Raw genomic sequence first — 15,709 nt, 5'->3', positions numbered from 1 at the left:
CCCAAAGGTACACTCAACAGTTCTTCGGGCCCAGGTCAGTCTGTAGTTAAAAATCCTTTTACTGTGATTCAAGTCCCGACTGGAATATGGCTTCAGTAGGCTTTCACACATCTGAAAAGCCTCATCCCCATCCATAACAAATGGCATCGGTGGGCCTTGATTGTTGGGGAGAGGTCGTGGCAGGGGAAAATTAAAATTTTTGCCATACAAATGTCGGCCCATATCCGAGTTCTTGAAAGTCTGGGAGTCATTGCCACAGCCAAAAGTTCCAATGTCCACGGCGATAAAGCGACAGTCCGCATCTGCTATTGCCACGAGCACTACAGAAAAATATTTCTTGCAGTTAAAAAGTACTCAGATCCAGATCTGGTGGGTTTGGTAATCCTTATGTGCTTTCCATCCACTGCTCCCAAACAGTTGGGGAAATTACACACTCTCCAGAATTTGTCGGCAATTTCCAGCCACATTTCCGCGGTGTGCAGAGGGTTAAATTCATACCGGAGAGCTTTCCACAAAGCCAGGCATGGGTCCGCAACAATTCCAGACAGGGTAGAAATTCCTAGCCTAGGACTAGTGAACTGCCTTGCTTTTCAGGCTGGTCCTGCTGCTTGTATGACTGCCATTGGGCCCTTGCCAATGCTCCTGGTGGCGCTGAAAACGCTCCTGTGTCAACTGCAGCGAAGAAGCTGGTGGAGGTGGCTGCTGCTGCGGTGGCATCGGGCAACACTGCTGCTGTAGGCTCATCCATGACTTGGATGCTGCAGGAAATGCAACCATCTTTATGGGCACTTCCCTATAAATATTGTGTGGCACCGCCCACCTTGTCTCCTGAGTTTTCTAATCCAGAGCGCTGTGTGCAGATTCCTTTAGCCCTGCTCATGCGCAGACTCAGATGGCGGCTGAAGTCAAAGACACGCTACTTCATCGGGATGTGCTGGATCTCCTCCTGCGTCCCGCGCGTGCGCAGACCCGGGTGGCCTCGCTTTCCGGCGCACTCAACTCCAGGCCACGCCGGCTTCCCCCAGAAACCCCCGGCCATGTGCAGACTCGGAAAAACCCCAGCGTGTGCAGCCCCTGGACCTGTGTCGGCTAGGAGACATTTGCCCAAGAGGTCTCAGCCTGCACGGTGCTGCACCAACCTCCCGGTCAGTGTCACCTCATCCACTGATGGCATCCTACATTCCCGCACAACCTCCAAAGTAAGTGTACCCCTTCATCTGTATGCTCCAACGAGGACAGGAAACCGAACTGATGCGGAGGAGAGGTACCACCTTTTTCTTCAGTAGGTTTCCTGTCCTGGTGGGTGGATACTCTCTCTCAGTTGGTGCTGTCATGGGAAAACCTGGAGTATCTGCAGTCTGCTTGCAGGCTGAATCCCTGTCAAGCTCAATGGTCGCTCTTTTTCTCACAATTTGTTTTCATCCTCTTTTGGCTGTTATTGACTCATTTGAAAGAAGCCATAAAAAGGGAGAGGTGTACAGTTACACACCTGTCATGGAGTGGTAATGAATCACCGCACACTCTTGATGAACATCTGCAGAAAGTTTATTTCACACTTAGCGAATAAGACAAAAGCACTGATGTGGAAGAAGGTGCAGGAAATTAATCGGCAAGAAAATAGCGACAAAAAACTTTTTAACATTTCGACCCTGCCAGAGTCTTATTGATACTGTTGCTGGAGACAAATGGCTGACAAGTTCAATTGTTGAGAATAGGAAGCGTGCCTGAGGGTAAATGGTACCTTGTCTAGTATGTGTTACCAGGCACTCTCGCACCTTCGTCATATGCGTCCTGTGGCTTCCAGTGTATCCGGTATCTACATCCCGATGTACTGTCTGCCAGCAGTCTTCAGTACTTCCAGTGCTTGTTTCCCACATGTCCATGGCCCGTGCTCACCCGGTCCTAGGGCTTGGAGGAGCCACCTCACCTTGTGAGACAAAACAGTATCAAACAGTTCCAGATCTTATCTCACAATGCTCTCAGTTCTGATCCTCGTCCCTCACTGAGTGCTGTTTGATGAGATATGGAGAAGTTTATAATGATACATAGCTCTGCGGTATCTCTAAATAGTAACTGTAGACATCAGTGATGAAAGGAGGGTGTATTCTTTTTTTCTCCTGCATGATGTTGCCTACTTATGATTGTTAACCCATTAAGGGGAAGAAGTACAAGTCCCCAGAGGCAAATTTGTGGTAACAACCAGTTGAACTATAACATAAATAATGGCCTAAACTTTACAAATTAATATCTGTGGAAAGGAAAGGAAAAATTAAAAAATAAAAGCAAAGTTTTACTCAGCTCTGCAGCCAATATTTCATGATGTGGCCAGTTAAAATGTACAAACTGATGAAAGGTCCTCTGAAATTCTTATAGAGCAATGCAAAGCTGGGTAATTATACTAGTCTCGAATAAAAGGACAATTTCAAAAGCGGAAAAGTGTCTTAAGTAACCGGAGATCCTTAATGTAATTCAGCCATCAATACTTCTATACAAACCATACCAGTCTCCTTCAACTACACAGGTCCTAGGGCGTTATCTTAACTCATAGACAATAAAAACAATAGATGCAAATAGATGGATATTCGTATTAAAAGCAGTTGTTTATTAATCCTTTGTTACAAATTTTAAAGGGGCGGTTCGACACCTCTCTCTTCTGTGTAGTCTGGAGTCAGGTGGAGGTAGATGCTGTTTTACTTAATTAGGACAGTTGAAGAGGGAACCATCCAGTTGGTCTCATTTGATTAATAAGACACCATAATTATTAGATGCCTGTTGTCTGACGTTTGCCTCTGAAACTGTCCCGATCATGTATACCAGAGAAGGACTGGTCAACCTCTTTAAGATGCAGTTATAGTGTTCACAAAAAAGTAAAGTATTCTATATACATGATGAAATATTTTGGATTGTTATATGCATTACACTTGCTGATGTTTATTGCTCATTGCATACAGCACAATTCCTAATAATCATTTAGTGATCTAAATTGCTTTCCCTTTTAGGCTTGTGACTTAACTTTTACTGTAAATTTTCTGGTACTCTTGGTCAATAAAATACATTTATAAATTATGAAGTGGCTACTTCCCTGTGTAATTTCTCTGATGTGTAAGAAAATATTTCTTTGTTAAACATTTTCCAATTCTCAATATGAAAATGGCTTCTCCTCTGTGTGCATTCTTTGGGTAAGTTCACACAGGGCGTTTTTGCTGTGTATTTTTTATGCTAATTTTCAGATGCGTTTTACAGTACCAGCAAAGCCTATGAGATTTCAGAAATTTTATGCACACATTGGTTTTTTGTGTCATCAGTATTTTGTGCTTTGCTGCGTTTTTGGACATAGAGCATGTCACTTCTTTCAGAGTTTTTTCAGTGTTTTTCACCCATTGACTTGAATGGATGCTGCAAAAACGCAGCAAAAACGAAGGTATCATTATTTACTGAGTTTTTGCTGTTGAAAATTCAAGGACATTAGCATGGACAAAGAGAAAAAAAAACGCACCAAAAAAAGCACCTAAACCTGCGTTTTTGACGCAGCTTCTTTCCTGCCAAGAAGATCAGGTTTTGCTGCAGAAAAAGCAGCAAAAAACGACCTGTGTGAACTTACCCATAGATTTATAAAAAGAGTGGATTTACAAGAACAATTCCCACATTATGGACATGAATATGGCTAATCTCCTGTGCGAGTTCTCAGATGTGCAACAAGATTTCATTTGTTGGTAAAACATTTCCCACATTATGAACATGAAAATGGCTTCTCATCGTTGTGAGTCTTGCTATGTCTAACAAGAGTTGTTTTGTCAGTAAAACATTTTCCACATTCTTGACATAAAAATGGCTTCTCCCCTGTGTGAATTCTCTGATGTGCACAAAAATTTGCTTTTTTGATAAAACATTTCCCACATTCTGAACAAGAAAATGGCTTCTCCCCTGTGTGAATTTTCTTATGTGCACCAAGATTTGTTTTGTAGGTAAAATATTTCCCACATTCTGCACATGAAAATGGTTTATCCCCTGTGTGAATTCTCTGATGTGCAGTAAGATTTTCTTTCTTGTTAAAACATTTTCCACATTCTGAACATGAAAATGGCTTTTCACCTGTATGGCTTATCTGATGTCTAACAAGTTGTGATTTAATGCTATAAGATTTACCACATATTGAACATGAGAATGGATTCTCCCCTGTGTGAGTGCTTTTATGTTTAACTAGACCCCCTTTGTAGGTAAAACATTTCCCACATTCTTCACAAGAAAATGGCTTCTCCCCTGTGTGAATTCTCTGATGTACAGTAAGACTTGCTTTCTTGGTAAAACATTTTCCACATTCTGAACATGAAAATGGCTTCTCCCCTGTGTGAATTCTCTGATGTACAGTAAGACTTGCTTTCTTGGTAAAGCATTTCCCACATTCTGAACATGAAAATGGCTTATCCGCTCTATGAGCTTTTTGATGTTCAGCATCCCTTTTGTTATTTTTATTTTGCTTAACAGTCAGTAATGACTTAGAAGGTGGGACCTGTTGATAAGGAATAGACGATAGATTTTTGCTGTGAAGGGCTGGTGGTTTATCCGAACAAGAAAACGGCTTTTCCCCTGTGTGAATTTTCTTATGTGCAATAAGATTTGTTTTGGAGTTAAAATATTTCCCACATTCTAAACATAAAAACGGCTTCTTCCCTGTGTGAATTCTCTGATGTACAGTAATACTTGCTTTCTTGGTAAAACATTTTCCGCATTCTGTACATGAAAATGGCTTTGCCCCTAAGTGAGTGCTTTTATGTCTAATGAGATCCCCTTTGCAAGTAAAACATTTCCCACATTCTGAACATGAAAATGGCTTCTCCCCTGTGTGAATTCTCTGATGTACAGTAAGACTCGATTTCTTGGTAAAACATTTTCCACATTCTGGACATGAAAATGGCTTTTCCCCAGTGTGAGTTCTCTGATGTGCTGTAAGACTTTCTTTCCTGGTAAAACATTTCCCACATAACGAACATAAAAATGGCTTCTCCCCAGTGTGAATTCTCTCATGTACAGTAAGCCTTGTTTTCTTGGTAAAACATTTCCCACATTCTGCACATGAAAATGGTTTCTTCCCTGAATGAGCTTTTTGATGTTCAGTATCACTTTTGTTATTATTTTGCTTAACAGTCTGTAATAAATCAGAAGGTGGGAACTGTTGACAAGGAATAGATGATAGATTTTTGCTATGAAGGGCTGGCAGTTTATCTGAAATGATGTCATGCTCTTCAATATATGGTGTGATACCATAATCGGCTGCTTCAAAATCAGTAACTGTCCGATATCCCTCTGACGCACAGTCACCTGCCAAGAAAAAAAACAAACTTTTTTCATAAATTCTGCATTTAGCAACAAATTGTATTAAAATTCAAGTATTAGCTGACGAAGACGGATACAAATTGTAGACTTCAATGCGAGGACTAGTAGTTTATGATATTAAGCCAAGAGGTTGTACAATTTTTAGTTCCTCTTCTAATGCTAGCTTTTTAAAGCTTTACTCTTCAATTTGCTTGTCAATATATTTTTGTAATGAAATGTTCAGTGGAGAATCATAAAGAGGCCTGTAAGTCGGTGCTATTAGGTGGTGTCTGTCTCATAGCTACATGAATTATAGCACAAAACAAGGCAAAGAGGAGGAGCAGGATTGTTGTGTACATAGAAGTCATGACTTTAGAGCAGGTGTAAGATTGGAGCAGTACGTGTATTTTTGTATGCATTTTCATTATGCTACCTTCCTGGCTCAGCCTACCGCATAAGCAATACACACCGGTAAGCACTTTGCTCATTAGGCTCTTCCTATATCAAGCTCTCTTCGGCTTATGGGCACACACTCCTGACGAAGCTGTTGCAGAACAGTGATACGCATGGGGTCTTTCTCTCCATATCCCTGGTCTTCACACCTTCTACCTATCAAGGTAGTTCATTATGGTTGTTTATGTTCTGGGAGCATATGAGGTAGTATCTATCAAAGGGATTTCCCTTTGCATCTGAGTGTTAACATTTGCAGTACTATTTGGTTGCCTTTGCTCCTTTGGTCTAACCTCTTGTGGTGATTCTCTCTATCCCCCTATTTATTTAATATGCGTATCTTTTGCATGTGACCTCTATACCATGCCTTAAATCTTAAATTACTATCTTTTTATATGGGTAATACTTCTAATATGAACTAGTTAAGGGTTTTATAAATATATAAATGGTGGTCCAAAAGTAGGTGGACAGAAAATAATTTATTTTGATTTATATATAAAATTATATTTACTAACACAAGCATAATATTGACAATTAAATTTTATTCTGAACAATAATACAAAAGCCCTGTCTGCGAATTGAGATACTGATTTGGCTTTTATCCTAAGTCATATTGCACGACTCGTTAGAGAGTTGATTGTGACTTGTAGGATCGCTACTTCCAACAGGTGGCGCTATAGAGTTAAGTCCTCTTTTTCTCAGAAGAGGCAATTTGCATATTTAATTTCCCAGAGGAGCATTGTACGGCAAATAAGCCTCCTTACCTTGACAAGCCAGAGATGGTATGTCACTCTCCATAAGGAGAGACGATACCCCTTAGACACCAGTCCAGAGCCTCTCACCTAGCCAAATCAGTTCTCATGCTTCGCACTGACGAGGGCCAACAGCCCGAAACACCGTGTCTGCGAATTGAGATACTGATTTGGCTTTTATCCTAAGTCATATTGCACGACTCGTTAGAGAGTTGATTGTGACTTGTAGGATCGCTACTTCCAACAGGTGGCGCTATAGAGTTAAGTCCTCTTTTTCTCAGAAGAGGCAATTTGCATACAAAAGCCCTTAAATTTTATCAACGCAGGTGTTCAAACTGTTTTCCATCACAATTTGCACAGCTTTGAAGTCTGCCTCTTAGGCTACTTTCACACTAGCGTCGGTATGCGCCTGTCGCAGTGCGTCGGGCCGACGTACCGACGCATACTGTGAAATAAAAGCACAACGAGGGCAGCGGATGCAGTTTTTCAACGCAGCCGCTGCCCCATTGTAATGTCTGGGGAGGAGGGGGCGGAGTTCCGGCCGCACATGCGCGGTCGGAAATGGCTGACACGACGCACAAAAAAAGTTACATGTAACTTTTTTTGTGCCGACGGTCCGCCAAAACACAACGCATCCGTCGCACAACGGATGCGACGTGTGGCAATGCGTCGCTAATGCAAACCTATGGAGAAAAAACGCATCCTGCGGGCTAGTGTGAAAGTAGCCTTACGCTTGACAAACATTTTTGCACTAGTCTCTTTGGGTATTCATTTCTTGAAATGCATCTCTTATGTAATTTTTCAAATCACTGACACTTTTTGGTTTTCGACTATAAACTTTGTCTTTGAGAACTCCCCAAAAGAAAAAAATCCACTGGGGTCAAGTCTGGTGAACGTGCCGGCCAATCAAGTGGGCCTCTTCGTCCAATCCGTTTATCAGGAAATGTTTCATCAAGATACTCGCAGACTAATGTGGAGGGGCCCCATTTTGTTGGAAACAAAGGTCATTTGAATTAGGCTGTTGTTGTAACTGGGGAACAACTTGATTCATTAGAATTTCGAGATACTTATCTCCTGTGACTGTTCCAAAAAAAAAAAAAAAAAAATGGGCAAAAAACACCAAAACTTGAAATAGCCCCTTTATAACCCTATTACACATACTGTCCACCTACTTTTGGACCACCCTGTATATATATATTTTCTATTGCTCCTTCATACAAACACGGCAATTCAGGTATTTAACATTGCACCAGGGGTGCTGGATGATTGCTCTGTTTGTTCTATATGCTTTAATGGTTTTTAATGTAATTTTTTGTGTGTTCATGGTTACGAATAAAGCTTTGTATTTTTTGATTGTTTATCAGGTGTGCTCACTAATTGTTTGTATTGGTCTTTCTCTCTTCTCCTTTTGTATGAAATCATTTTCCATACAAGGTGTAGCACCCTGATAAGTATTTAGCACATTTCTATGTATTTGGATGCATCATAGGTGTGCTCTAGCTTTGTATACTAGTCCGCGAGTAGTGACTAGTGTGACATCATGTCTGGCCAATACGTTTTTCTTTTTCACCAGTATGAAGCCTGTCCACACACTCTGTGCCGGCAGTGGATGTGACGTCAGTAACCTCTGATGTACAGCTGGTCACTCCCGAACTTGTAATGGCCCTCCCTGATAAATTTAAGGGAGAGAAAGACCAGTTCAGGTTATTCAGGGAGAGCTGTAGGTTATTTTTTACTCTGCAACCCCGGTCATCAGGGGAGGAGTTCGAGAGGGTGGGAATAATCATGTCCCTACTGCGAGGAGGTCCTCAGACCTGGGCATTTTCCTTGTCACCACAAGCACCAGAACGTTTTTTTGACGATCAGACAGTGTAATGATCTTAGAATTTGATGTCAATTTCTTCTTGGGGACTTTGAGGATATCTACCTAGATGAATGGTTATTTCCTTGATTTATCCAATATCTTATTGATATGTTTGTTCAGTTTAATTGAATGTTACTAGAATGTTGAAATTGTTTCTGACTAACTCAGTCAGAGATAGACAGAAAGAGACATACACAAAATGCACTTTATACAGATAGACAGTGTTTGACTGTTATGCTGGTGATTCGCACGGTATATAAGCGCCATTTTGTACACGGCTCTGCTCCTCCCAATATCAGACCATCTAGCTGAGCTGCCTCGTACAAACACTTTCAGCACCTCTACATCCTTCTGATGCTGGAGAGTCTCCATCCAGCTATTGTGAGGTATGGTCAGACTCTACAGGAATTTAATAGGACTGTATCCTGCAGAGTTTTGCTTCCCTGGCCTATCCTCTGCCAGCAGTGGATACATTAGGCAGCTCCACCCTCCACACCTTGCCTGAGCTAAGATTGTAGTTACAGTTTGTCTCCAGTTCCCTGTCTACGTGCTTTATTGTTTTGTCTCTCCAGTTATTGACTCGGCTTGTTTACTTGTTCTGTCTGATCTCTCCGCTCCGGAAGCTGGCTTCGTACATTGAACTTGTACTGCCCGCCCTGACCTCGGACTTTCTAACCACGCCTCTGTGTTCGCTCTCTGTGCTTCTTTTTTGTGCCTTTGACCCATAGGTCAGCTGCTGCAGGTCCGGGCACTACCCTGGAGTGCCAGCTGGTGACTACCCTAACAACCCAAGCCTATTCTCACCATCAGAGACTCTAGTGAAGACCAGGAAGTCACTTAGTTATGCCCCTCTGGGGTAAAACTCCGCCTAACAGGCAGCACTTATCCACCCTCTATATATGCAATCTCTCATAATCTTGCTCCGTGGAGCATATCATGGATTTTGTGGTGCAACTTGTTTTTTAACTCCTTGGCATCACAACCAATTTTGACCTTAATAACTGATCGTTTCTTCTTTTTTTACCTTGCTATTATCAAGTTCTAGGGGCTATAACTATTTTGAGTGACAGTCACATGAGGGCCTTTTTTCAGATGAGTTGTCAGTGGTATCATTTTTTGTGTACATACGAGTGGTACTCAATAAAGATTTCCCTTGCCCCACGGAACATGTGTAATGATATAAGTCTCTATAGGTTACTTGCCAATTTGCAACTCAGAACTGATAACGGTCTTGATTTTACAGATGCTGAAGTGGTGTGGGGTTTCATAATGAACCCAGAGGAATACAGAGCAGTCATCAAGTTCCTTTATTTGAAAGGCCACACCAAAGGAGATGTTCGATGAGATGAAAGAGGCTTATGGTGATGATTCCCCATCATATGATGTAGTCAAGAACTGGAATCGTAAATTCAAATGTGGTCGGACTTCGGTGCAAAGAGCTCCAATTCTAGGGCGACCCCACTCTGCTATTGATGAACACACCATCCAGCAAGTGCAGGTTGCAATTTTGGAAAATCGCATTGTAACTATTCGCCCAAAATGTCAAGATTAGTGTGTGGTCAGTGAAAAAAATAATCTAAGACCATCTTAACATGCAAAAGGTATCCGCTTGCTGGGTTCCCCGGCTTCTCACACCTTTCCAGAAGCAGGAATGAGTCGAATGCTCTCAGACTCTATTGGCGATGAGCCATGGAAACCAGGAGGACTTTTTAAACAGATTGGTCACACAGGAAGGAAGCTGGGTCCATCACTATGATCCTTAGACTAAAGTCCAGTTGATGCAATGGAAGCATCATGACTCACCACCTCCAAAGAAGGCACGTGCCCAACTCTCGGCAGGCAAGGTCATGCTCACAGTATTTTGGGACCAGCACCCAGTAGTATTGATGGTTTTCCCAGCAAAGGGTACCATGATCACTGGGGCATACTATGCTTCACTGCTGCAGAAATTGCGGGAGGCCATCAAAACCAAGAGACGTGGCATGCTCACCAAAGGTGTCCATCTTCTGTAAGACAATGCACCAGTTCACAACTCACATGTTGCCCAAATGGAAGCATGGTCCTGTGGCTTTGAAATTCTACCGCATCCCTCTTATGCACCCGACCTCGCACCATCGGACTTCCACTTCTTTCCAACAATGAAGTTATTTTTGAAGAGCAAACATTTTCCAGATGATGAGGCTTTGATTTCCGAAGTCACAACGTGGCTTTTGAAGCAACCTGTTGACTTCTACAAGAGAGGTGTTTACAGTTGCTTAAAGAGATGGGAGAAGTGTGTGTCCCTAGGTGTCAGCTATATATAGAAGGACCAATAACTGTACCAAGTTTCATTGCGCTCAGTCCACAGAAAGTGAGTCAAGGGAAATCTTTAATGAATGCCCCTTGTATATCTTATTAATGTAGTGAAACCTCCACCAGGGGGAGCTGGTGAGGGAAGAGAGGATAAAAAATAAGCGTAGCAAAAGAGAACAACAGCACAGGTGTCACAGGTAATGAAAGAGTGGTCAGAGGAACCGAGTCAGAAACATTCAGGAACAGAAGTGCAAGAAGGCGCAACCATACACATAGTCAAAATACTAAGCCGAGGGTCAGAGCCAAACATGAGCACGGGGTCCAAAAACATGAGTCGGAAGACGTGGTCGAGGTACAAGCCAGAGAATCAAAAAGCCAGAGAACGTAGCAGCAGAGTCGGATACCAAGAGACGGGGTCAGAGACAATCCGGGGTCATACACGTGAATACAAGTCAAAGGCAGGAAGGTCACCAAGGAACAAGGGTCAGAGGCTCTAAAGTGGAAGATTGAGCTATCACTAACACTCGTCAGCAGGCTGTGATAGACTGAAATAGCCCAGCTAGCTCCAGAAGGAGGCTGAGGACATTAACCCCTGCATGACCAGTCCCGAGAGAGGAAAGAAGGAAATAAACTCGGGACTGGACCATGACAATTAACACACTTTTTATTAACTCTTAATGCTTAACTTTTTTTTATAAAAAATGCAAAAGCCATCCTGCCTTGTCACGGCGATCGTCGTTGGGACAGTACTAACGCTAATATTAAAAACCTTACCGTTTGTCAAGTAACATGCATGTAGGTAAGGGCTGAGAAGAACTGAGCCAAACTACATGCATGTCATTTGACAAATGGTAAGGTTTTTAATATTAGAGTTTGGACTGTCCCAACTACGGTCACAGAGACAGGATGGCTTTCACATTTTTTTTATAAGAAAACATGTTAACCAAGTACTGTATATTATTTTCATGCACTGTGCTATTTATTTACTGCAGTGTATTTAATCATTATGTTTCGGTGTCTGTTTGTTTTCTGTTTAGTGGATAGTGTGAACATGCGTTTATATGCTGCATGCACACCAGTTTATGTCCCAGTTCATACCTTTGGATTTTTTTCTGTGTGTTTGCATCATGTGCATATAAAGGTGTCGCCTGCCTTTCTTTCCTGTGAGGCCGGGGTCACACTAGCGAGTTTTACGGACGTATGAGAGGCGCAAAAACTACGCATTGCACACAGACCAATGATTTTATATGGGGCAGATCTTATCTGCCGTATATTTCTCAGCTGTATGTTACGGGCGTAGAAAATCGCAGCATGCTGCGTTTGTCAGCGTATTGCGCAAAATATCCACCAATGAAAGTCTATGGGGGCGACAAAAATATGGATTACACACGGACCATCAGTGTGACTCGCGATAAATACACAGCGGTGTTCTAGAGAAAAGCCGGTAATTCAGCGTGGTGTACAGTAAAATCATACTGACAGGTTAGAATAGAATAGACAAAATTAATGTCTACACATAGTATAGCTGTATATAACCTCATATGAACTCGAGCGTGGGAATTTTTCAGAATATTTTCTCACGCTCGAGTTCATATGAGGTTATACCAGCAGGGGGCGCATCACCGCGAGTCTAAGTAACTACGTTCCCCTGCTTCCATTCATTCCCCAGATTTTACAGTCAGGAGCACAGCTGCATTAGCAGGCTCCTGGCTGTAAAAATCTTTAACCCCTTCAGATGGATTTACAGAATGGGACAAGACTGAAGGACGGAAGGTATGGGATATTGTTGTTTTTTTATTTTAACTTTGTTTCAGGTGACAAGGGTCTTCAGTTGAATTGAGAGTATAATAAACTATTACAACACCCTGTGTCTTTACGAGGGTAATGTCTTTTCATTAAAATACTTTTCTCATAATGTGTGTGTGTTTTATTAACCATTTACTACTATTGGATTAATAATGGATAGGTGTCTTATTGACACCTCTCCATTATTAACCTGGCTTAATGTCACCTTACAATAGCAAGGTGACATTAACCCTTCATTACCCCATATCCCACAGCTACACAGGAGTGGGAAGAGAGAGGCTAAGTGCCAGAATAGGCGCATCTTACAGATGTGCCTTTTCTGGGGTAGCTGGGGGCAAGTGTTTTTAGCAAGGAGGGGTCCTATAACCATGGTCCCTCTCTAGGCTATTAATAGCTGCCCTCAGTCACTGGCTTTCCCACTCTGGCGGAGAAAATTGCGCGGGAGCCCACGCCAGTTTTTTCCGTGATTTAACCCTTTATTTTAACAGCTAGTGCCCCAAAATTTTGCACACACACTAATAACATTAGTAGTGAGGAATATGCAAAAAAAAAAGGGATATGAAATGGTTTACTGTATGTAAACCATGTCTCATATCCTGTCGGGTTTGGGAAGGAGATAGCAAAAGCCGGCAATTGAATTTCCGGGTTTTAAGCTATCTAGCGCTGTATTAAATAAATATATATATATATAGCAAGCAAAAAGAATAAAAATGAAAAAAAAAAAAATGAGGCAATCACCCTTTATCTTCAGCTAAATTTGTGTCCTTTATTTGGCACTTAAGCCATAACAGACATTATGCGGCATCGGCAGGAGTGAACGGGGGAGCGGGAGAGTGAAAAGAAAAGTCCTGTCTTTTCACTCTCCCGCTCCATAATGTCTGTTATGGCTTAAGTGTTAAATAAAGGACACAAATTTAGCTGAAGATAAAGGGTGATTGCCTCATTTTTTTTTCTTTTTGCTTGCACTATTTGGATTGTGGACTTCTGATGTAGAGCACCACCCACGTCTTTTATGAATCCAAGTCTGTCCTGTCTTTTGAAGATTACACGTTTAAAGTTCCGCATACTACACAGCTTTCAGTGCCGGTCATACCTGTTCTTTTTGGATGTGTATATATATATATATATATATATATATATATATATATATATATATATATATATATATATATATATATATATATATATACACAGTCATGGCCAAAAGTATTCACACCCCTGCAATTCTGTCAGATAATACTCAGTTTCTTCCTGAAAATGATTGCAAACATAAATTCTTTGGTATTATTATCTTCATTTAATTTGTCTTAAATGAAAAACCACAAAAGAGAATGAAGCAAAAAGTAAAACCTTGATCATTTCACACAAAACTCCAAAAATGGGCCAGACAAAAGTATTGGCACCCTCAGCCTAATACTTGGTTGCACAATCTTTAGCCAAAATAACTGCGACCAACCGCTTCCGGTAACCATCAATGAGTTTCTTACAATGCTCTGCTGGAATTTTAGACCATTCTTCTTTGGCAAACTGCTCCAGGTCCCTGATATTTGGAGGGTGCCTTCTTAGATCTCTCCACAGGTGTTCTATGGGATTCAGGTCTGGATTCATTGCTGGCCACCTTAGAAGTCTCCAGTGCTTTCTCTCAAACCATTTTCCAGTGCTTTTTGAAGTGTGTTTTGGGTCATTGTCCTGCTGGAAGACCCATGACTAGTGTTGAGCATTCCGATACCGCAAGTATCGGGTATCGGCCGATACTTTCGGGTATCGGAATTCCGATACCGAGATCCGATACTTTTGTGGTATCGGGTATCGGTATCGAAACAACATTAATGTGTAAAATAAAGAATTAAAATAAAAAATATTGCTATACTCACCTCTCCGACGCAGCCTGGACCTCACCGAGGGAACCGGCAGCGTTCTTTGCTTAAAATGCGCGCTTTTACTTCCTTCCGTGACGTCACGGCTTGTGATTGGTCGCGTGCCGCCCATGTGGCCGCGACACGACCAATCACAGCAAGCCGTGACGTAATTTTCAGGTCCTCAATGCCTAATTCTAGGCATTCAGGAATTTAAAATTACGTTCCGGCTTGTGATTGGTCGCGTCGCGGTCACATGGGCGACGCGACCAATCACAAGCCGTGACGTCACGGGAGGCAGGAGACGCGCACATTTTTAAAATTACGTCACGGCTTGTGATTGGTTGCGTGCCGCCCATGTGACCGCGACGCGACCAATCACAGCAAGCCGTGACGTAATTTCAGGTCCTCAATGCAGAAATAGGCATCAGGACCTGAAATTACGTCACGGCTTGCTGTGATTGGTCGCGTCGCGGTCACATGGGCGGCACGCAACCAATCACAAGCCGTGACATAATTTAAAAAATGCGCGCGTCTCCTGCCTCCCGTGACGTCACGGCTTGTGATTGGTCGCGTCGCCCATGTGACCGCGACGCGACCAATCACAAGCCGGAACGTAATTTTAAATTCCTGAATGCCTAGAATTAGGCATTGAGGACCTGAAAATTACGTCACGGCTTGCTGTGATTGGTCGTGTCGCGGCCACATGGGCGGCACGCGACCAATCACAAGCCGTGACGTCACGGAAGGAAGTAAAAGCGCGCATTTTAAGCAAAGAACGCTGCCGGTTCCCTCGGTGAGGTCCAGGCTGCGTCGGAGAGGTGAGTATAGCAATATTTTTTATTTTAATTCTTTATTTTACACATTAATATGGTTCCCAGGGCCTGAAGGAGAGTTTCCTCTCCTTCAGACCCTGGGAACCATCAGGATACCGTCCGATACTTGAGTCCCATTGACTTGTATTGGTATCGGGTATCGGTATCGGATTAGATCCGATACTTTGCCGGTATCGGCCGATACTTTCCGATACCGATACTTTCAAGTATCGGACGGTATCGCTCAACACTACCCATGACCTCTGAGGGAGACCCAGCTTTCTCACACTGGGCCCTACATTATGCTGCAAAATTTGTTGGTAGTCTTCAGACTTCATAATGACATGCACACGGTCAAGCAGTCCAGTGCCATAGGCAACAAAGCAACCCCAAAATATCAGGGAACCTAAGCCATGTTTGACTGTAGGGACCGTGTTCTTTTCTTTGAATGCCTCTTTTTTTCTCCTGTAAACTATGTTGATGCCTTTGCCCATACTTTTGGCCATGACTGTGTATATATATATATATATATATATACATACATATATACACACACCATAT

General features: G+C 42.3%; 1 protein-coding gene across 3 annotated transcripts in view; it reads right to left on the bottom strand.

The window, feature by feature from the left end:
- Nucleotides 1-1,575: 1,575 nt before the first annotated feature.
- Nucleotides 1,576-15,709, bottom strand: part of LOC143766283 (uncharacterized) — a 68,538-nt gene continuing 54,404 nt past the window's right edge. For all 3 annotated transcript variants that reach the window (XM_077253839.1, XM_077253838.1, XM_077253837.1), the window contains one exon: nucleotides 1,576-5,319. In XM_077253839.1, coding sequence (XP_077109954.1) covers nucleotides 3,731-5,319 — 1,589 coding nt within the window. In that variant the 3' untranslated portion in view covers nucleotides 1,576-3,730. The remainder of the gene's footprint in view (nucleotides 5,320-15,709) is intronic.

Source organism: Ranitomeya variabilis, chromosome 4 (assembly GCF_051348905.1).
Source record: "Ranitomeya variabilis isolate aRanVar5 chromosome 4, aRanVar5.hap1, whole genome shotgun sequence".
In the NCBI taxonomy this organism is placed as follows: domain Eukaryota; kingdom Metazoa; phylum Chordata; class Amphibia; order Anura; family Dendrobatidae; genus Ranitomeya; species Ranitomeya variabilis.
The sequence above is the reverse complement of the archived record's forward strand: the minus strand, read 5'-3'. Positions and strand labels throughout refer to the sequence as shown.